This window comes from Aethalodelphis obliquidens, unplaced genomic scaffold (genome assembly GCF_003676395.1).
Source record: "Aethalodelphis obliquidens isolate GAN/ISIS:26980383/991018 unplaced genomic scaffold, ASM367639v1 scaffold7, whole genome shotgun sequence".
Taxonomy (NCBI): Eukaryota; Metazoa; Chordata; class Mammalia; order Artiodactyla; family Delphinidae; genus Aethalodelphis; species Aethalodelphis obliquidens.
In genome coordinates, this window is record NW_020837951.1 from 27,101,235 (window position 1) to 27,125,466 (window position 24,232).

Sequence of the window (24,232 nt, forward strand, 5' to 3'; positions counted from 1 at the left end):
GTGGAGAGGCGTTAGGCTCCAACAGCAGAAGTTTTAGCTAAAGAACCCACAACTAGTGTACTCTTGGCTAAAGGACAGTCCTCTTCCACTAAATAGCTTTGGGGATAGACACAGGGGACCTTTTGCTGTTTCTGACTGTCCAGTATCTCTTTCTTCTTCTAATGGCAATAGCACCCCAATTTATCTCCCCTATTCCCAGTCCATATGGGTCAGGAGGGGCTGACCTGACCCCTAGGCCCCAGAGATGGGTAAAAAAGACTCAGGACTAACCAGAAAATTATAGTGATTGGGTCAGGGATGGAAATTTACACAAATTAGGCAAATGAAAATCAGCCTTGGAATTTCTTTTGGAACTATCAGGGGAAGAAGTGTTCTTCTGCTGAGGTTTCTAAGCTGTAGGATGGAAACTGAGCACTGCTAGTGGCCATCTTTGCTGTTAGCAGGGAGAGCCGGTCTGAGAATGAAGTCAAAGCAAAAAGTTGTCAAAAGATGGAGGAAAATGATAGAGGTCAGAAAACCCTGGGGAAGTGCTTGGATTTGGTTGTGGCCATTCCTTAAATACTGATAAATATATAAATATTCTTTTTGACTACATTTCTAATACTTGGAATTCGTAGTACATGGAGGGAGGCACATAGCAGTGAGAGAGGAAACAAAACCCTCCTAGTTAGCCAGAGAACCTGAATCAATCCTGGCAATGTATGACATTCTCCAGCAATAGCATCATAAATGCTTGTGTGTTTGTGAGAGGACGTGTTAATTCCTGTCTCCTGGGTTTCACTGTGGTCCCAGATGGCTTTTGATGACCTTAGATAGCTGAAGGAGAAATTCCCAGGATCAGTCAGGATACTTCTCAAACTCCTTTCCTAACTCGCACAGTAATAAGAATTTCATACCACAATACGTGAACATGGTAAGACCCACTATATGTTGGCTTTTTGAGCAAAGCTTCACACCCCACCCCCTCCTCAGATGCAGGAATAGAGATCTAATGCTTGGATCTACTGTACTTCGACAATACTTCTCTTAAAGGAAACAGTTATACAAACCACCTTCTTCCTGCTCTGCCTTTTATTTTGTCACCTCCCCTTTTTAATTTCTGTTCTCAGCCTCAAACTTACTTCTTTCTTGCTTATTTTTAATAGGTTACACATCATTAAATCTCCATCAAATCCAAACTGCTACTAAAAGAACCTAACTAAAGAAAACCAAAATAAGCATCACATGTGTAAGGTGAATCTTCTTTTCCTTCACAGCATGGATTTTCCAGGGAAACAGAGCAAGCACAACTCCAAGATGCTCTCCCAGGCTCCTCCCTTGCTTCCATCCCTCACGTGAACCCACCTTTTTGTTTTTTTGGCCTTTCTTTCTTTTTTTCATCTCAAATGTAAAAGAATATCTCTAAGCTAGCCCACTAGTTATAATGAATTTAACTCAACTTATAGCAGAATTATTTCGATTAGTAAGTTTCAGAAATTATACTAAAAAAACCCCATGTTTCTTAAAGGTACTTTGGATCAGTAAATGAAATTCTATATATTACAAAGGAAAGTTAAAACTAGCAGGTTCGTTAGATTTAAGTTCATATTTTAATGCTATATTCTGTGTTGTTGCTTTCTGAGAAATGTTTCTTCTCTTCACAACATGGCAAGAACCTTCAGTAATGAGATTTAAAGTGGCAATAGCAGAGATTAAAGAAATTTAAAATATCAGAGGATTAAAGAAAAAAGGAACAGAGAAAAACCAGATGTCAAAGAGTAATCAGATTACAGAAATGGGATCTAACTGGGATGTTCTCCAAGGAAAGGTCAGTTCTCAGATATTTTGCTTTTGAATATTATTTTACCACCAGATGAACATAAAGCCACAGATGGAAATGAGAGGCTGAACATTTCTAAAGAAAGCAACAAGTCCCTTCTACACAAGCCAATAGGTGCTGGCAGTTAACAGACAATACCAGCTGGCTTCTGTGAAAAGAAGGCCACAGCAAACCTCAAAGCTGAGGGAGAAATAGGATACAGCACAGCTCCACCATCTGCTGGTCCCAATTTTACTCCGCACACTCATATTCATGGACTTGCTTATTTTGTCGTGAGACATATCCATCCATCATCAGCCTCCACCCTCCCCGATCAAGATGCTGGTCAGCAGAATGTCCACCTGTCCCATCCTATCAAGTTGACACACTGAAGCTGAAATGAGGCAGAAATCATGGTCCATCTAGTAACATAGGCCAAGAAATGCCCCTCTTAAATATAATCCTCTACAGTCTCATCAAAGAGATGAAAGAAAGAAAAACCGTAAGTCCAGGATGATACAATGGATGAGAATACTACAAATTTTATAAAAGCTTTTATAAAATGAAACTTTCAAAGCTTTCATTGAACAATGAAAGATTTATGAACAAAAACAAAACAGTTAAAATATATAAGCAATCTTAAAATTACTCAAAGACAATTTAACTCAAATGTTAATTTTTGTTCCTAAATAAAAACATCCCTAAACTATCTTTGTGCTTTTATTTTCACCAAATAATTTTCAAGCCTTTCAGCAAAAAGAAAATTCCAGCTTCCTAGGAGAAGAGGGAAGATAAACAATAAAATGTGAAAACTGATTGTAAAACGGGATTGTGGAGAGGAAAAGGGGGGGTGAGTGACTCAGAACAGCACATGCCATGTACCCTGTCCAGGTTACCAGTAAATAATGACTAAGACTATAATTAGAGTCAATGTTACCTTAGCTTTTAAAGCCCACATTAAGTTCTCCTAAGTAGTTTGTACTTTAAAGCTCTGAGATAGGATCCAAAATGTGAACAGATTTAAATTCAGACTAAACAACCCCAAATCAGAATATAAATTCAAGGGATCTTATCACACACACACAAAATCCTTCCATTCATTTTCTAGTTCATACCACTTTTACTTCTTTTTATTTTTGCAAAAAGCAGTAGTTAGAATTAAGAGTTAGTTGGAGAAGACCATTTTTTCCCTCACAGACATCCTTAAAATCTGTAAAACTACTTATTGGTGGTTGGATAAAGTAATTTCAACAGTTTAACTGTACCACCTAAAAACATAATTGCTAAATGAAAAGCGCTGTTTTTACTGTTAATTAGTTAGCTAGGCTAAGTGAGAGAGAGACATCATCAATGACAACTGAATCTGACCTTTTTAAACATAAGTTTGCATTAAACTCTAGAGTTGGAGCAGCAGAGCTTTTTTAAACAAGAATTTCCTGCAAAACAACACAATAATTTATTCTCATTACCAATTTTGTCTCTTCTTTTAACTCTTAATTTCTTTTTCTTGTGTTATTCCAGTGCCTAAGCCCTCCAGCACACTGCTTAATTAAAGCAGGGACAGCATGCATTCTTATGTTTTTTCCTGATTTTAACAGAAAGGCTTCTAAAGTTTTACCATTAAATACGATTGCTCACTCTAGATTTTTGGCATATTCCCTTTATTAGGTTAAAAAAATTTCAGATCCCCTTTAGTCCAAGTTTACTAAAAGGCCTTTTGCTGTTGTTGTTAATTATGAAATGTATCAAAAGTTTTTAATGTCATCTATTGAAACAATCACGTACTTTTTTCTCCCTTTAATCTTTCAAGTGTTGAGAATTACACTAATACACACACATACTACAAAATTCTATTCATTTGTTTTTCATTCAGGATATCTTCATTTGTGTTCACTAAGACAGTAATTTCCCTTAAAATTTTTTTTTTGGTACTGTCCGAGTCCAGTTTTGCTATCAGTCATAAAATGAATTGCTTAAAGCAGTTTTCTTTTTTTTCCCCCAAAATAAGGGAATAATCTATCCTGTGAAGGCATGGTAAAACTTTCCTGTAAACTTTCTAGGTCTTTTGGTAGGGGAAAAAAGGGGAAAGGAGGATTTGTGATTAGTAATTCAATTTCTTTAATAAGTTATTTAGAACTTCTTGAGTTAAAATTTTGTCATTTTCACATTTTCTCTAATATCGCATTTTAGACTGTTGTCTTAGTTGTCCATAGCATTTTCTTTTGAGTCAGTGTAACACAGTTGTTTTGGATCAATCTTGCTAGATGTCTACTTAGTTTACTACTTTTATAATTTGTTATCTTAAGAACTAGCATTTGGATTTGTTCATCTTTGAGAGTTTTTCTTTCTTTTTCTTCTTTTTTTGGCAGAGCCACATGTCTTGCAGGATCTAAGTTCCCCCACTCAGGATCGAACCCAGGCCCTTGGCAGCAAAAGCACGGAGTCCTAACCACTGGACTGCCAGGGAATTCCCATGATACTGTTTGTTTTTTATTTTATTAATTTCTTGTCTTCGTTTCCTTCCTTCACTTTCCTTAGACTGACTGTGCTGTTCTTTTCATCTCTTCAGTTGGTAGCTTAATTTTTTCAAACCTATTCTTTCATACTTGTTTTTTTTTTTCTCCTAGTCTCAGACCTTCCCAAGGGACATGGGATGGAGTGACTAAATGCACTCAGCTTGTGCCCCACTGATGGGCTTCCCTCCGCCCTACTTTTTAGACGATGGGGTGGGGGGTGTGGGTGAGTCTGAATTAGATTACGAGGCCCCCATACGGGGTACCTCACAACAGCCATTGAAATACTTATTGTTTTAAAGGCTACAAGTTTACCTCTATCCTCTTAATTGCATCCTATTTGAATCCTAAAACTTTTGTAATTTCCACTATGATCTCCTTTTTAATTCATTAGTTATTAAAGAGGGCATTTTAAAGCTTCCACACTTTTTAAAGATGTCTTTTAATTCTTGATTTCTAATTCAATTCCACTGTGGTCATACAATGCCATCTACTGAAATAATCATAGTTTTTTTTTTCCCTTTAATCTGTTAATGTGGAGAATTACACTCATACACACACACCTCACAAGAATTTTATTAATGCTTTCAAATGTATTGAGATTGCCTTCATGTTGTAGTACATGATCAACTTTTATAAATGCTCCATTTATAGTGGATAAGAAAGTACATGCAGCATTTGCTGGATGAATACTTTCATATATATATATAAATAATACTTTTATATATATATATATATATATATATATATATATGTCAAATAGATCAAGCCTGTTGATTTTGTCCATATCTTGCATATTTTTACTAGTTTCTTCTTTGCTTGACCCAGCAGTTTTTAAAATAAAAGTATACCAAAATCTCCCACCAAAATTGTGACATGTCAAATATTCATCAGAATTTCATCAGTTTTCGATTTATATATTTCAAGACTATATTGTTAGAGTCATAAAGGTCATGAATATTATTTCTTCTTGGTGAGCTGTTCCTTTGTAAAATTATGTAGTGGGCCTTTTAATCCTTTAACAGTCTCCCCCACCACAACCCAATAAAATTCTATTTTGTCTGATAGTAAAATTACAGTAGAATTTTCTTTGGCTAATAATATTGGGGTATATTTTTTCTATTCCTGTAATTTTCAACCTTCCCATGTGATTTTGCTTCAGGTGTGCCTCTTCCAAGTATTTTATAGTTAAATGTTGTTTTCTATCTCATTTGATACTGTTTATCTTTTTGTAGGTTAGCTTAATCTGTGAATATTTATTGCAATAAATTATGTATTTGGACATATTTTGAACTCTAGAGCCAGACTATCTGGCTCAAATCCTGGCTTCACCAATTACTGTCGTGTGTGACCTTGGTCAATGTTTTTGCGTCTTAACCTCATGTATAAAATGAGGGTACTAGCAGTACCTCAGAGAGATGTTAGCATAGAATGAAAAATATTATAAATGTAAAGTGCTCAGAATAGTATCTAACACACATAGTAAGTGCTATAACAATGCTGACTAGTTTTATGATTATTTTTACATGTTTTCAGTTTACCATACTTTTTCTTTGCTCTACCTTTCCTACTTTCATTTAGAATGATAAAGGTTTATAAATTATCTTTTGTTCTGCTTGTTTGGAAGTTATAAATAATATTTCTATCCAGTAGTAATTACTGTTTGTAATATTTACTGTTTATTTTTCAAAAAACATATTTCATTACAACATTTTCTAATAAAGACTTAATGTATACAGAATCTCTATCCTCTTCCTAAACATGGGACTTAGTACACTTTATTCCTTGAACACTTAACAAATCGCCTCCTCCTCAACTTATTTTTGACACGTCTTTTTTTTTGGTAAACAGGTAATGGCTAACAAATGTACTGACATATTTTATCCATTTGTGTGTCCACCATTTTTTCACATATATCATATCTTCCTTCTGTGTTCTTTAATACAGTTTTAAGTGTGGATCTGTGAGACATAAATTTTCTTAGTCTTTGTACATATGCAAATGCTTTTATCTTGACCTCCCTCTTGAGTATTAGTTTTAATTGTATGTAACATTCTTAGTTGACAGTTATTTCTCCTTAGCTTTTGGAAGATGTTACTCCATTATCTTCTGTCCTCTATTGTAGCCAAGGTATATTTGCTGTTCCTTTATGAGCAATCTATTTTCTCTGGTAGCCTATAAAATTTTTTTGGTTTTGGTATTACTGTTTCCTTAAGAAGTATCTAGATGTAGATTTATTATTTATCCTGCTTGCCTGTCTTTAATTTGGAAATTCTCTTTATATACTCCTTCTTCATCGTTTACTTCATTCTCTTTTAGCTCAGCTATGCCTTTTAGACATTATTCATCAGTGATTTGTGTTTGGAGCAAAGGGAATATGGCAAGGTAAGGAATTATTGTGCCACATTAATTATATGTCATCAGCATCAATTTTGCCCATAGTTTTCTAAGCATTTCTAAGAAATCAACTCTTTGTTTTCTTTTCTTTTTGGTACGCAGGCCTCTCACTGTTGTGGCCTATCCCGTTGCGGAGCACAGGCTCCGGACGCGCAGGCTCAACAGCCATGGCTCACGGGCCCAGCCGCTCCACAGCACGTGGGATCTTCCCGGACCGGGGCACAAACCCGTGTCCCCTGCATCGGCAGGCGGACTCTCAACCACTGCGCCACCAGGGAAGCCCCTCTTTGTTTTCTTTTGATTTTTTTTTTTTTTTGGCCGCCCCATGTGGCTTGCAGGGTCTTAGTTGCCGGACCAGAGACTGAACCTGGACCCCCTGCAGTGGAAGCGTGGAGTCCTAACCACTGGATCTTCCCTAAAAACCAACACTTGAAAACCAAAGTTACAGCATGCTGACTAGTATTTTTTTAACCATCTCTTCCACTAAACCTCTCACAATCCTACCACTGATTATACAGAAGCAAAGGGGTAATAGAGGAATGGCTAACACTTTTCAGAGACGGGACTGGAATATAGTCTCTCTGAGGTCTTTGTAGATCCCATATGCCAATCCTGTCCCAAACTTCTAACATATAATCAGTATACATATAGCATATACATGTTTTGTAAGATAAAATTCTACCCATTGAACCTTGTTTTTCTGCTGACTTCCACTGTAAGTTGAGTGATTCCATCTATCGTATTGACAAACTCTCCTATGCAATCTCCATAGGACAGAACTAGTGAAGTAGAAGAAATTTATATCACCAATGAGTAGACAAATTAAAGCTTGTATGGATAGTTATCATTTAACACCTGAATGCACATACTTAATGACCATATCAAAGACTACTCATTTAAAGCATGCACAAGACTTTTCTTTAAGGCCAGAGGGAAAAACCTCAAGGCATTTTTATTTCTACTGCGTAACTTCCAAAAACTATATCTATAGCTCATCAACAAGTAATTAGACTCCAGCTGTGCTTGCTTTGTCTCAGACAATTTTTATAGGATTCCTTTTTGGATATAATAGATAATGAAAAAAGGAGATTAAATTACGATTTCAAATTTCATACTAAATACAAAAGGCTTCGTTTATTTTGATCTCAGATTATCTAATTTGTCCAAGCAGATGCAAACGGCTCCAAGTTTATCACTGCAATTAGGTCTGTCTTGATCAAATTCATGGCTTCTGGTCCCAGATATCCTTCTGTTTCTACTTGTGATCTTGAGCTCTTTTCTCTTAGTATCAATTTTCTAAGTCACAGAATTTTTTTCTCTTTCAAACTCTTAAATCAGTTTTTCAAGCTGCAATTTACACATAATGAAATGCACCCATTTTGAGTTTTGATAGGTGCATATACCTGGGTAACCACTAAAATCAAGATACAGAACATTTCTACCACCCTGCTTCCCAAAGCTCCCTGTGCTTTTTGGCAGGCATGCAGTCAGTCCACCCTGGCCCCTGGTGATCAATGACCTTTTCACATTCTTGATTGGTTTTGCCTGCTTTACAATTTCAAATAAATGCAGTTACATAGTACCTACTCTTCCTATTTGAATTCTTCCACGTAACATAACTTTTGGAAATTTACCCACGTTATTGCATATATTAGTAGTTGGTTCCTCTCTGTTGCTAAGTAGAATTCCACTGTTTGAACATACCATAATTTGTTTATTTGGTCACCAAAAGATGGGCATTTGGGTTGTTTCCATTTTTTGGCTACCATGAATAAAACTGCTGTGAACATTTGTGTAGAAGTCATTTAGTGAAAATTTGCTTTTATTTCTCTCAGAATACTACCATATAGAATCTCTTACAGAATTATATTCAAACAACAAAACATACCGCAGTCTTAAAAAACCAAATTTACTTCATATAAGTGAAAGGCCCGCTATTTATTCATTCTGAGGTAGTCTTCTCTTAAAAAAACAAATAAAGCTCACTATACAAAGAACTGCCACTTCTATATATTGTATAAGAATACAATTACCATATAACATGCATTCAATGTTCTTCCCTCCATGGTTTGGAGGTGTTACTAAGGAGACCTAAGACATAATCTAAATGTTGTAAAATATGAAGGTATAAACAAAGTAGGAAATATAACATCATTTTTAGAAAAGCTAATGTTTTAAATGCACTCATTTAAAGAAATTATTCAAATTTGCCTTTTAGCTTCACAGCTGTAAGTACTTAAAAGACAAATGTGTTTTTTGAGAGCTAGAACTATGGAAGCATAGTATCAATCCATGGAGCGAGAGAGTCTATGAGTGGGGATTCAACAACCAACACCAGTCTTTAACTTCTTTTGAAGCAGTGACTGAAAACAACTGGGGTGACTTAACTTTATGGCTTTGATTCTCCAAAGGTGCTCCGTTGGATCAAGTCATCAATCTGGTGTCACCCTTTCATCTTAACGAAACACTGTAAACTGTGCTTAAGAGGAACTGGTTTTAATTTCAAGTAGGGTTCAGGTCTCACTCAGCCTGACAGATTTATCAGGACTGATTCTACCTATAACTCAGAAAGGACAGAAAAATCAGCAGAAGTACCCAAATACAGCATAAAAGAGGTAAAGGGAAAAGAAAAATCTATGGAAATTCAGAGGAAGGGGAGATTATTTCCATTTAGAGGTACTGAGGAGCAACCTCAAAATGGAGGCAACTCAATGGCAGATGCCCTCGAATGGCAGAACTGGGACATGAGATGACGTCTAATAAATAACCTGGCACTACTAGTGACACACTTAAAATCGTGGACTGAAATCAAGTTTCGAAAGGCTGGGGTCTAAATACACTGTGGTGTCTAGGATTTGATCCTAGAGCAGAGAAAGGACATTAGATAAACTGGTGAAGTACAGATAATATTTAGAGTTTAGTTAACTGTAATGCACCGAGGCTGGTCTCTTGGTTTTGACAAATGTACCACAGTAACAATACATTAACATTAGGGGAAACTGGGTGACTGTATCCAGAAACTCATCTGTATTATCTTCTGTGAATCTAAAATTATCACAAAACTAGAAATTTATTTTTAAAAAATAGGGGGGAAAAAGGCAGGTAAAATAAAGCAAGCTGACAAAGATGACTGAGGAGACCTGTACAGCTGCAAAGAGACTTAAGGAGTCAAAGGAAAAACAAGACACTGAGCAGTAAAATCTTGTACTTTTATCAGAACATTGACCAATTACTCCTCTTTTTCTCAAATAGCACAATCAAGCAATAATAATAATTCCAGTTCTGGGAATCTATTCAAAGAAACAACCCCTAATAAAGCTTTCACTTTATATATAAAGATGTTCACAGAATTTTTTAATAATAAAAAAATGGGAATAATCTAAATAGAATAATAGTTATATAAACCTATTATTAGACCTTTCTCCATATTCCTCCTAAGTCTCCCTAAGAAACTTCTCTATTTTTTATGCCACACTTCCTTGTCGCTGCTTCTAGATAGTTGATTTGTATCACAACTATACATGACACCTATTTAAATCACACCCTGCTGACAGAGTACTTTAATATTTGTTTCATGGTCTAGATTATGAGATCCTTGAGAGCAGAAACTAAGTTATATTCACATCAGAATCCTTAGCACATAGCGGTTAGTAAATAAATTTTGCAGAAATGAAATGTTAAATTATATAGGAGTCACACCTGGATGAGTCTAGTCTCACAGAGGACAAATCCAAATTTTTTGAAGATCTATACACTAAGCAGAAGCTGCATATATCAGAAGGCCTAAGTAAGCCACAGGTAGCCCCAGGGGTAGCAGATTTCCTATCAGAGGATACAGAGGTAGCTGTAATATTCTGACAATGTCAATAAATAGAAGGGCTACTTTCATGGAGGGAGTATTAACAATATGATAGAGATTGTGGTAACACTAACACTCTGTATGGGTAAGAATACGAGCTCTGAAGTGATATGGCCCTAGGTCTGAGGCTTAGCTCTGCCTTAATTTCCTCATCCCTATCATGAGGTGACAGTAAATCTCCCTTATAAACTTGTGATGAGGGTTAAATGAGATGATGCATATAAAAGCTTGGCATAGTGCCAAGCACAAAGTAAATATTCAATAAAAGTTAATTTTTATTATTACCATTATTATTGCCTCTTAAACTTCTGGCCTCTACTTATATCAGTTGATTCAGATGTGAAGGAAAGAAATAACCCAAAGGAATCTGGGCAGCATCTGTAAGAACTCTGAAGTTCTGGAATGACAATTTCACATCTGGAGGCATAGTTAATATATTCATCACTTTTTATTATTGGCGATTGGAACTTGAAGAAGAAAAATAAATATTAAAAATCCAGACAAGATTTAAGAATGGAATTTAGATTTTAGTTGAAAGTATAGATTTAGAGTAAGAATTGAAGATGGAAGAAATATGGGACCTGGGAAGAAAATGCTTGCCCAAAGAGTAGCTAATCCAAGTTACCACTGTGTTGAAGGTCCAGTGTTTTGTATCAGTGCAACATATGAGTAGTAATAGTAATAGAATAATAATATGGTAATGATAGTTGCAGCCGTAGCTAATACTTACACAGTACTATGTGGCAGGTACTGTTCTAAATGCATTACTACATACATTAACTCATTTAACCTATTAATTCTTAGACGGAAGCATTTAGGCTTAAGAATCCAACAGGTCTGAAGTTAAATCTTGGCCCTACCTTAATGGCCAGAGGACCTTGGACAAGTTACTTCCCTTCTCTGGGCTTTAGTTTCCTCATAACTAACTGGGAGTGAGAACACCTAACCCACAGGGATAATGTGAGGATGATATGAGATTAAATAATAAATTACCTATCATAGTGCCTGATATCTAGCTGATACCTGGTAGCTATAGCTTTACATTGCTATCAATATTGTAATTATTACTAAATCTTATGACCAAAAACATCATTCTGAAGGCATGCAGAATAAAGTTTTGAAAGGGGAAACTTTTTTCTTCCTTCCTCATTCCTCTTCACCTTTTCAAAAAATGGTAAGCATCCTAAATTATTATTAAGCTTTTTCTCAGAATAAACTACACATGAATAAAAAGTAGAATATTATAAAGATAAAAAGACCCTTAGACTAGCTTTAAAGATTTTTCCCTCTAGGAACAATAGTGGTGAAAATTCTATAGTTCCTTAAATAGTAGTGAAAAGAATGAAAATGGCATATGGCTGGGGGAATCTTCCAAAGAAACTACTCCACACAACCATCCCCTTTTCTCTTCTCTGCCTTTTAAGGTTACGGTAACATGATAGAAAATCTGAGACTCGCACCATCTGTTCAGGCAGTTCTATCACTGCTCATTTCTCTCGTTAAATAATCAGAACACTTTCCACTTCCCAAACACTGCTACCATAAAGAGCAGTTAAAGCACAATGAAAGAAGACTTTTCTAGCCAGAGATGTAGTGGTTAGAAGTGCATAGTTCTTTTGAGGTCTGACATGGGATCATGTCAGTGAGAAGAAAGAAATCCTTCTAAGAAAGCCTTAGAAGAAAAATTAAGACTAACATGATTATAATACAAGCTTCAGAAATTACTTTTCTTAGAACAAAGGTGACATTCTCATATGAGTTCTCGAAGAATAGGTGTGGCAGTTTAATATTGAGATAATTATATAGGTTTCTGATCTGTAAATTCCTTGTAAGACTAAGAAGAGAAATACTACTGCTACAGAGAGTATTAATAATAGCAGCTTATAATTACTTAGCACTCAGGACATGCTTAATTATCTTCAAAACCCTTTTTGTGTATTGACTCACTTAGTCCTTAAAACCATTCTATGTAGGAATTTCTACTATTGTTCCCATTTTACATTTGAGGAAACTTAGGTACAGATAATATAGCTGATAAAATGGAGAGCTGGGATTCAAAAGCAAGCAGACTGGCTCCATGCCTTTAATTTCTATGCTACACTATCTCCTAGTTTAAAGAAAAGCCTCTAAATTATGTGTTAAATTTGGCATCTTTATCATATTTGAATAAACAAACTACAGCTAAATGTCAAAAACACTTAGCTCCCTACTCACCTAGCCATAGTGAGAGTGTCAATTACAAATTCATTAACTTACTAATTTCTATCTTATAATCTGAGCTTACTCAGCATGAAGGTGTTTGTTGTCATAAAGCAAAATAATTTTTTATAATAAATGAGTTTCAGGAATATGCTCCAGGATCAGGGTCAATTGGGATACTTTATTACTTTGAGAAAAAGGTTTGGATTACTCTCAAACCTCCAGAACCAGTTTAACCTTACACGGAGACTCCCTGCCTTCAAACAGATTCAGTGATCCCAGTAGGGTATGTCTAAGTACCCAGGAGAAACCAGTCCAAGTTTGGAATTCTTCTTCTATGCTATGTAGAACATTCCCCAATGCTCCCAATGGCTCAAATTTATTCAATGATAGGAGCCCCAATCTCAGCTAGTTGGTGAGGGAAATTTATGCTACTGGTCATATAACAACCATAAGAATGACAACAATGATAGCAATCACATTAGCAATCATAATATTAATAATATTAAATAATAATAACAATGGTAACCACCACTTACTGATAATAAGTGCTAAGCATTCCGCTAAGTGCCTCATACTGTCAGGTGTATTACAGAGGCAGTAGGGGGTAGTGATTAAAAGTATGAACTCTAGAGACAGGCTGCTGCCTGACTTATTTGCTGTGATGTTGAACAAACGACTTAAATTCTCAGTGCCTCATAGACCATCTGTGGTTGTTATGAGGATTAGATGTGTTAATACATGAAAAATGTTCATAGTAGTGCCTGATACACAGTAGTACTACTCAAATTTAACGGATGAGGAGCTTAATGTTCAGAAAAGCTAAAGGCCAGAATTAGGGTGAAGCTGAGGCTTCCGGGGTCTGCCTGATTCCAGAGCCCTTGCTCTCTGGGTTCTCTTTCGCATTTGTTCTCTCTCTCTCAGAACTGTGAACAGGCCAACTGCATCATAAAGGGCACTCAGTTACTCTAACTTCATTTTTGTCTTTCGTCATCAAGGAGTTTGACTATGGCAGTATTAAAAAAAAAATGTTCAAAATGCCAATCTAACATATTGCAGTCCATCAATTAATTCAGAATTGAGACACTCTCCCCCTGCAATTTTCTATCTGAATCATGTGTCTTAAGATTATAATTGGCAGTGTCTTTCCTTTCTTGGTAGCACATAAAATAATGGTACATCTTACAATGCATATCACCTTACATTTGACAAAATATGGTAGCTGTTAAGCCCGATCACTATCCTTTAAGGATTAGCCCTCAGTCTATGTGTTAAAGGCACATTCCAGAGCTTGCCCAGCATTCATGACCTCAGCTCCAGCCAATCCCAATCTCCTCACTTAAACTTCACGTGACCTTAACAATCTCCTTCTTACTGACCCTTACCCATTCTCATCAAATTATCAAGCTCCTACAGCTCTAACAGCCAATCAGTTTTTTGGCTCAGGCTCTGGGTCTGATTTTTCTGTTCCTTATTTTGGCTTTCCGTTTCTGATGACTCAAGGGCTTCCAAATCACAATGACTCTATGGACTGACAAACCCAGGGGCACTTCCTCCTCAGGAACTGTCCTTATAGGTAGTCCTCACTTCTCAAGCATAACTGGGCTCTCTGGGAAAGCTGAGAAAGTATCAGCTAACAGTGAGACTTGACAGTCTTTTTCCCCCCCCATTTTCAGTTACTTCCTTATTTCTACCTTCTGCAGTTATTACTATAGCCCCTTTTGTAAGTACTTATCTGATTCATACTTAAATTTTTTTCCTGTTTTGGCCTGAGTGCCTCCATTCCACATATAGTCAGTCTCTTCATAGAAGAAAAAAATGTCAAGTTTTACATCATCTTTTCCCTGGAAAGATAGTTCCAAGCTGTCTTCTACCTAGGGAGAAGATGAACATCTTCACAGACCGAAACAAAGGAAGTACATTTTTTAAAATTAAAAAAACAAAAGATTCTTATGTTTTATACAGAGAGAGTATAGGTTTCAAGATACTGTTTTTCAAGTTGGAGCACTTCTGAAATTGGGATGCATCAGTAGCACACCATTGTTTGATTTCTTTTTTTTTTTAACATCTTTATTGGAGTATAATTGCTTTACATTGTTGTGTTAGTTTCTGCTGTATAACAAAGTGAATCAGCTATACGTATACATATATCCCCATATCCCCTCATTCTTAAGTCTCCCTCTCACCCTCCCTATCCTACCCCTCTAGGTGGACACAAAACACTGAGCTGATCTCCCTGTGCTATGCGGCTGCTTCCCACTAGCTATCTGTTTTACATTTGGTAGTGTATGTATGTCCATGCCACTCTCGCACTTCATCCTAGCTTACCCTTCCCCCTCCCCCTGTCCTCAAGTCCATTCTCTACGTCTGCGTCTTTATTCCTGTCCTGCCCCTAGGTTCTTCAGAACCACTTTTTTTTTTAAGATTCCATACATATGTGTTAGCATACAGTATTTGTTTTTCTCTTTCTGTCTTACTTCACTCTGTATGACAGACTCTAGGTCCAACCACCTCACCACAAATAACTCAATTTCATTTCTTTTTATGGCTGAGTAATATTCCATTGTATATACGTGCCACATCTTCTTTATCCATTCATCTGTCAATGGACACTTAGGTTGCAAAAATATGGAACGCTTCACGAATTTGCGCGTCATCCTTGCACGGGGCCATGCTAATCTTCTCTGTATCATTCCAATTTTAGTATATGTGCTGCTGAAGTGAGCACTGATTTCTTTCTTAAATGCACATAAAATAATGTTGCTTTTTACAACTGATGACAACTCAGAGTAAATGACTTATAGTAGTTAAATGGTCACTCTGCAAAACATCCTGTTCCTGAGCCCCTTTCTGACTAAAGAAGGAAAGTAATCAAAGAACAATTATTCCCTTTAATAACCAAGTAAAACTATCAGGAAGTAAGTCTCTCATCACAATCAATAAATGAGTACTTATGTAACTGTGGCATAGAAACCCATATATCAATACATTATATACATGAAAAAAAGAAAAAAGAAGTTAAAAAGTACAAAGAATTCTGAGAGCATTTCCCTAAGAAACTTATCCTACAAATAATCATGTTCCCATTGGACTTGGTGCATCTGTCTGTGGCAGCACTAATCACTTAATTGTTTATGAATCTGTTTTCTCCCAATTAGACAGTGGACTCCTCAAGGATAAAGACTGTACCTTATTCATCTTTGTGTCCTGGGTGCAGAGCTCAGTGCCAGGCAGAGACTGAGTGTTAAGGAAACAATTGCTGAATGACTAGAGTTCTATTGCTTTGCCTTTCACGTCAGGAACATATTTTATTAAATTTTTAAATAAACTAGAATGATTATGATGAGAGAAGTAATTTTCCAGGAACTAAACATACTTCTACTTGCTTTCCAGGACAACACCTCCCTGGGAACAACCAAATTAAGAGTAAGGTCATTGTCGGGATCATAGGCTTAGGGCATAGGAATCAAATTGTCTAAAAGGAGATTTCATCTAAGCCACAATGACCTATTCCTAGTTGACCTGTGAGAAAACTGCTATGGCCTAGGACATGTGAAATAAACAAGAAACCCAAGTACTGTTTGAAATGATTCCATATTTTTTTTTAAGCTTTTTTTTTGACGTGGACCATTTTTTTAAAGTCTTTACTGAATTTGTTACAACATTGCTTCTGTTTTGTGTTTTGGTTTTTTTTGGCCGAGAGGCATGTGGGATCTTAGCTCCCCGACCAGGGATCAAACCACACCACCTGCATTAGAAGGCAAAGTCTTAGCCACCAGACCGCCAGGGAAGTCCCTGTATTTCTAATTCTTAGCAATCAATGGAATGTTTCAAGTTGATAATAATATGATGCCTACGTGAACATAAAATTAAATGACTCATGAGAAAAAACATAACTTCAGGTAAGGTAGATGAGATTCTTACTTATTATATTAATCATATATTATATTAATTAATTATGTTATATTATTGCCTAATATAATGGCAATAAATTCTTCAGCAAGAGTCCAAGCTCCTTTTTGCCTTCTCATGGTCAATAGAAAGCCAGATTTTCTAGTTTTCCTTAAATAGTGCAGAAGTCACAAGTGGTAATAATCTTCTGCTGAACTCATCCTGGCCGATAATGAGTGATAAAATGCTACATACAGTGCTTTTAAACATCTCTGAGTTGCTTAATATAAACTTTACTTTTGAGACATGTTACTAATGAAGTAAATCAGATTTTTATTACTGACCTTCCCAAATTTGTGTTTGAGTGGGAGTCCTGCATCTTGAAATGCTGAAATAATATCAGATTTGTAATCTTGTATAAAAATTCCTAGGTCAACATCTTTACTATAAGCAATAATGCCGCACTGCCGATACCATCCTAAAAAAAAAGGAATGAGAAAACTTTTTTAAAAACTTAAGTTTGGAAAAAATTAGTCATTATTATAATGGATAGTCTTTGTAACAGTGTATTTTATTTCACAGGATTAGACTTGGTGTGCTTTACCAAAATTAAAAAAAAATTAGATCCCAACTTAATATCTGTGATTATAGGAGCCACTTGTTGAAGAACACTTCTTTTATTCCTTCCTTCCTTCATTTTTACTGGTTTGAGCACTCAGCAGCCTCAAAAACTTTCATGATGTACTGTAATTTCTGAATTAACTATTAGCTTTAATAATGTTAACTGTGCCATCCATTTAAAACATTAAGTTACTTTTTAAAATGTTTAATCATAAATCTCTTATAATGAAGGCTGCTTTTAAGATATGCTAAAAAATATAATTTAATTCTTTTGCTTAAGCTATATCCCTTTCCTGAGCAGTAATTTGTAGAACTTAACAGCTCTGAACAGCTCATGTCTGATGGATCACATAAAAAAGAAGAGCAGTACCAGCCTCAATTTTCAGCATACTGTCAAAAGATATTCCTACATATTTACTATGTATCTACTTCTAAATTGGGGCTATAATAATGTTCTAAAAAGGCAAACTTTATACCTTAATATTACTAAGGGCTCTGAGTTTCTCTTATTATCCTTCTAATCCTTCCATTCAAAGTATTCAAAAAGTAAATAAATGTCTATGATTATCTTTGAGAAATACTGTTTGGAATTCTAAACTTTAACTTCATTTTAACATAGATCTTTAGAAGCCTAGCATGGGATCTCATCTCTAGTTTAAGAAAAATCTACAATCCACATCTATCAAAGAATCATGAACTACTAAAAATGGAAGACTCCTTAAGTATCATCTAATCCAACTCCCTCATTTTATAAATGCCCTTAAATTAAGAAAACCATGGGGCTAAGAACTCAAAAGATATCATGATAAATGATCACGAAATATTTTTGATGACAGTCTATAAAACAATCTTACTCCAGAAAGTTAAACCTTAAAGCATGTATCACATAAATGAGATGTACTTTTTTTGGGGGGGTGGGGGTTACTCTAGCTGGAAGCTCCTTGACAGGAAGAACCATGGGAATTTTCCTCAAAGCCTAATTGACAGGATAACCATACATCCCTGTTTACACCTGTTGTACCAACATAATTACTAATGGCACTCCTTTCACTCTCAAAAAGTCTCTTGAATTGGACAATAAATTATATGGTAGCCCTATAAAAGCAGGAACAAAATTAATTTTTGTACAAATATAGTTATAATTAAGATAGAACAAATACAGATATAATCAACTACAGTTATAAACAAGAGGGAATAAAAACAAAAAAATGTTAAATTCTAAATAATTCTAAAATCCAAAGGAGTTTGAGCTAATGCACAATAGAAAGAGATCCAGAAATCTTTCTTGGATTCTACATTTCCCCATCTCAGAATGAACAGAATGTGGTAAGACAGTGATGTCCAATCATGATCTGGAAAAGATTCGTGGAAGACCTTATGACATTCCCTTTCCTCTTAGAAACTTTTGGTGCAATGCAAGTTATTTGTATTGTGTGTAAGTAAAGAAACAGAACACAGTTTTTTTTTTTTTAAGGTAATAACAACCTTTGGGATAGAAATAATAAAATGCTTATCTAAAGATTATCTGAGAATCACATGTAGTCTACATGTTCTGATATAAATTTTATACAAATTACTTATAATTTTGGGACACACAACATGGCCTTAATTCTGTTTTATGCTTCTGAAGTTATTTCTTTAAAAAAAATCAATAAATCCTTGCTCCATGCACTATGTTTATTCTTTCTATAAATATGATGCTTCGAATACCACTGATGTTTTGTCATCTCAAGCAGTCATCCTTAGAGCCAAAGAGGATGAAATGTCAAAAAGACAAATGTAAAGTAACAAGAATTTTACCTAGACAAGTTCCACTGCTCAGCCAGAACCGTACTCCCAATTTCTTTAATGTTTTGGCTGCTAGTTGCAACAATTCCTTTGCACTCTTCCGAAAGGCCATAGCTTCCACAGTGTTATCATCAAGGTATTGCTACAGATATAATAAATAGTCAGCTATTATAGCCATTTCTAAGTTGCCAGAAATATTTCTGTGACATCCAAATTAAACTTGAAAATTAACCCCATATTATATATTTTTTGATTATAAAAATCAAGTTTCAGAATTCCTTGTTAGTCACACATTAAAATAAGACTATAAGAGTGGATTCTAGGAGAGACAAGTTAAATGGGAAGGACTATACCCAGGATTCTCAAAGGATGAGATTTATACCTTTATCAACTCCCTCCTCTACATCACGATTTAGCAGATTGGGTAGTTAGGGGAAAAGAAGGTTAATTAAGAGAGCTACAGGCATATCTGAAGCACAAGGCCTTCAGTGACGTTTTCATCATTCACTGGTGCAAATGGTCTTTAGGACAGAACAGTATAGTACAAAGAATGTGGGATTTTTGAGTCAGATTGTGTTCAAGTCTAAACTCACTTCATTTTAGCTATGACTCTGGGCATAGCGCCTCAGATGAACATAAGCTCTACGAGGAAAGTGACTTCATTTTGTTTATCACTATATCTCCAATGTCTAAAACAGTACTTGAATGAATGAGAGAATCAAAGAACAAACCTCTCTCAGATATAATTTTCTCATCAATAATTAAAGAATAATAATTATACTTTGCAGGACTGCTGTGAAGATTTAATGAGATAATGACAGAAAAATATCTCACAAATTTTGAAATTCTATACAAATATTACTGTCATTTACTTATAGTCTTTTTGCTTTTCTTCATTTTTAGGGTGTTCTGGAACTGAAGAAAGCACTGAAAATTCTTCATTGATGCTTCACTACCTACGGGACAAAATCTAAACTTCTTGGCATGGCAGACAAGGACACTGTGTTTAGGGCCAGAGTACTGGTCCAGCCTTATCTCCACCCTTCTCATATTTCACTCCCCAAATATATCACAACTTTTCATGTCTCTGTGTCAACATGTTTCCTCTGTCTGAAATGCCCTTGACTAACAAAATCTTTCAGGTCTCAGTTCCACCCTCTGAAAAACATTCCCTGATTTTCCCAGGAACACAAATGTATTTATTCTCCCAGGGCTCCTCTTCAGCTCAACATTTAAAGAGCAAGAAATTACGTTTGGTACTAGATATAGACAGAGACAAATAAAATAATCTGTTCAGTGACCTTATAACAGTTACCATTTATATATACTTTTATTATAATTCTTATCATATTTAATTCTTTTTGTTCCAGAACAAAAGATCAAAGTCTTTTTTTAAAATTGAATTGTAATTGACATACAATATCATATTAGTTTCAGGTGTACAACATAGTGATTCAATATTTTTATACATTACAAAATGATCACCATGATAACTCTAGCTACCATCTGTCATCATACAGAGTTATTACAATATTACTGACTATATTCCCTAGTGTGTATATTACATCCCCATGACATATTCGTTTTATACCTGGAAGTTTATATCTCTTAATCCCCTTCACCTATTTCACCCATCCCCCTTATCATATTTCATTCTAATTGCTGATTCTATTTATATTTCCTCCAATAGGCTGTAAACATGAATTCTTTAAGGCAAGTACTGAATCTCTCCATCACTATATGTACAAATTGAAAATGGTGCCTGGTATATAATATGTGAGCAAGACATATTGATAAATGCATAAATGAGTAAATAACTGACTAATCCCCTCTCATCCCACAATATCTTAAAATATCCTGGCATTCTTTTACAATATAGCAGGAGGAAATATAGTTCCTAGAAGGACCATATATCTCAAGCAAAAAGTATCCCTAGGAAAAAAGACGGATTCCTGAAGATAAGTTACATTCTCCAGAATACACAAAGTATGTGGGATCTTTTCAATATGAAAACATCCTCAGAGCCACAATTCTCTTAGAACATATGATTGGCATGAGAGATGCATGTTCATATCCCTGTTGTAGGGGGGAAAGCCTGGAGCTAGAAATTTGGAGACCCAGAATTTACTCCATGCTCAGCCAATAATGACTATGTAACTTACATCTTGAAACCTCAGTTTTCTTATCAGTTAATGGTGAATCCTTGGCTTATTTCAGAGAGTAACTGAAAGGATCAAATTAAGTAACAGAAATGAAAACTTTGTGTTATACAAAAATATTACTCTGACAATTATGTCCAACTGAGGCTGCCCCTGCATAGACACACTCCCAGCTCTGACATACCTTTAATAAATAACATGACACTCCCAGAAATTCCATTTCTTAGAATTGACCCTCATATGCGTTAAAGTATAAACACGTATATACCTATACACCTTATACATCTGTTACGGACTTTAAAAGTTATAGTTATACATACTTCTTTTCATTTAAAAATGTCTCATATAAATCTTGGGATTACCATGCCTCTTAGAAAAAGACTAAATCCTAATTTAAATACCAGTCCATATGATCTTTCCTGTTCAGACAACCTTTCCCCAAATCTTTCCCCAAAATATAGATGAAAAACAATAAAATGACAGAAGGTGTCCACTCATTTCACAGATGAGGAAACTAAGGCTCAGAAATTTGCCCCAGGTCTCAGAGCAACTTAGTAGAAGAAAGAGGATATGAACGTGGCTTTCTAGATATTTCTGGGCCAGGGGTCCAGATATTTCCATACTCCCCTCTAGTTTTTTACTGGAACTCAACAAACTGAAGCTCATCAATTATTTTTTGATGGTTGCTGCCAAAACAAAATCAAGTGCAGGAAAATGTATTATCCTAGTCCTAAACTTCTTGGTAGATTGAGAAAATAATTAAAGTAAATAAAGTAAGCCAGGAGAGCACTTCCCCTCTGTTCTCCTTCCCTCCCTGGACTCTTCTAAACTAGAGCCATTAGATGAGGCAGAGCAAGAAAGCGCACAGTGGTGGCCTGGCATGGGTATCGGAGCCTGAGAAGGCGTCGAGGGCATCCACATGGAGAAGAGTCCAGTGTGGGGAGCCAGAGCCTGAGCAAGATGAGAAGTGTGTCTATATAGGGGAGTAGCCCAGTGGGGGAGAGCAACACCTAAGCAGGATGAGGATAGCATCCATGTGGGAGAGCGAACAGCAGAAACAATGGGAGACTGAACAAATAAGTAAATATATTAAGCGTAATATAAGTCAGGTTTCTCACTGTTTGAGAAGGGAGTCACAAAAATGGAAATGAACCCTATGCTATTTAACTGAAATATAAATTAGACTGAAGACATCACTGTGGATTCATGGATCGTGATAGACAGACAGATACAGAAGTAAATACACACACACTCTACTCCTGTCACTGAGAGGTCCTGCAGGCAAGCAAATCTGGCCTCCAGGCTTGGCTTCTAAAAGGAATCAGTATCCAGAGAGATGGCTGATTCCAGGATTGTAGCAGGGAAATTACAAGATGAACCTAGAATATCTTGAGCCAAAAAGCAAGAAGGTGCTCAAAAGATGATGGAGACATGTCAAAAAGACACAGAAGTCACGTGAAGGGGCTTCCACTGGCCAAATATGGAACAGTTTGAGGATCAAAATAAATGATGAAAATAGTGCACTATAACTCATTGAAGAAAATAGGAAATCATGAGTTCATATTGATATAAACAAAGAAACTTGAAAGTTTGAGGAAGATATTGACAATATTTACAGACTTTTAAAGTATCTTCATGCCAAATACCTATTAATTACAAAGGGAAAAATAGAAACTTCACCAGGGCGAAGCCAGCAGACAGCACTTTAATCACATAATCAATGTAAAAGTCACTAGTAATGGGACAAATCAAAATCATGCAGCGTCCAACAGGATGAAGTGAAAGCACAGAATCACTTCTGTGTTATTCCTACTAAAGGTATATAACCTAAATCTAACTTGAGGAAAAACCAAACAAACCCCAAACAAGGGACAATGTACAAAATATCTGGCCTGTAATCTTCAAAAGTATCAAAGTCATAAAAGTTAAAAAGTGATTGTGAAACTGTTCCAGACTGAAGGAAACTAAAGAGACAGAAAAATTAAATGCAACATGTGATTCTGAACAGAATCCTTTTATTATAATAGTCATTATTGGGATAATTAGCAAAACTTGAATGAGGATTAAATGGTAATAATCTTTATATTAATTTCCTGATTTTTGTACTAAGACATGTAGGACAATGTTCTTGTTTTCAAGAAATACTAAATTATTTGAAGTTGTGGGGCAGATGTTGACAACTTACTTGCAAATGATTCAGGAAAAAGAATTATTTGTATTGCATCTGTAACTTTTCTGAAAGTTTGAAAACGTTTCCAAAAATTATTATAAAAAAAAAAGGAAGAAAGTTAGGAGGCTGCTTTGTGAGATCTAGTAGATTCATTGATTTTTTTTTTTCCAACACCAGGCATTGTATTCAAGACTGTTTGGCGCCATCAAGTGTTCAAAGTTATGTATGTTCACCTTAATTTGAAAACTGACCTTCCTGTGGTTATAACGTAAGAAATGATGAAGAATGAAACATTTACAAGGGTAAGGATTAAAAAAAGTTATCAATCCCATTAGGTACTCTATATCAGTAATAACAGTACATTAGCAGAAGAGGAAAACAAATCAGTAATCACGAGTCTGTCTTGCTACTAGTGAAGGACACAAATAACATGATGAAGAATGAAGACAAAGTTTGGGACTTCCCTGGTGGCGCAGTAGTTGAGAATCCACCTGCCAATGCAGGGGACACAGGTTCAAGCCCTGGTCCGGGAAGATCCCACATGCCGCAGAGAAACTAAGCCCGTGTGCCACAACGACTGAGCCTGCGTGCCACAACTACTGAAGCCTACAGCCCGTGCTCCGTAACAAGAGAAGCCACCGCAATAAGACCGCACACCGCAACCAAGAGTAGCCCCTGCTCGCCGCAACTAGAGAAAGCCTGCACACAGCAACGAACACCCAATACAGCCAAAAATAAAATTAAAAAATAAATAAAATTAAAAAAAAAAGATTCAGCATAAAAAAAAAGAGAATGAATACAAAGTTCCACTTGATCCTGTTATGAAGAGAAACCTGT

General features: G+C 35.8%; 1 protein-coding gene and 1 non-coding gene across 5 annotated transcripts in view; both read right to left on the reverse strand.

Annotated features, from left to right (window-relative positions):
• FKTN (fukutin) overlaps positions 1-24,232 on the reverse strand; it is an 88,863-nt gene that overhangs the window by 21,465 nt on the left and 43,166 nt on the right. For 3 of the 4 annotated variants that reach the window (XM_027105309.1, XM_027105307.1, XM_027105306.1), the window contains exons 7-9: positions 19,079-19,208; positions 17,002-17,135; positions 14,513-14,640 (exon numbers count right to left, since the gene is read on the reverse strand). In XM_027105309.1, the coding sequence (XP_026961110.1) occupies positions 14,513-14,640; positions 17,002-17,135; positions 19,079-19,208 (392 nt within the window). The remainder of the gene's footprint in view (positions 1-14,512; positions 14,641-17,001; positions 17,136-19,078; positions 19,209-24,232) is intronic. The other variant, XM_027105310.1, reaches the window with a different exon arrangement.
• Positions 15,389-15,494, reverse strand: LOC113620276 (U6 spliceosomal RNA). The gene has a single exon (XR_003432725.1). It is a non-coding gene; the product is annotated as a U6 spliceosomal RNA (small nuclear RNA).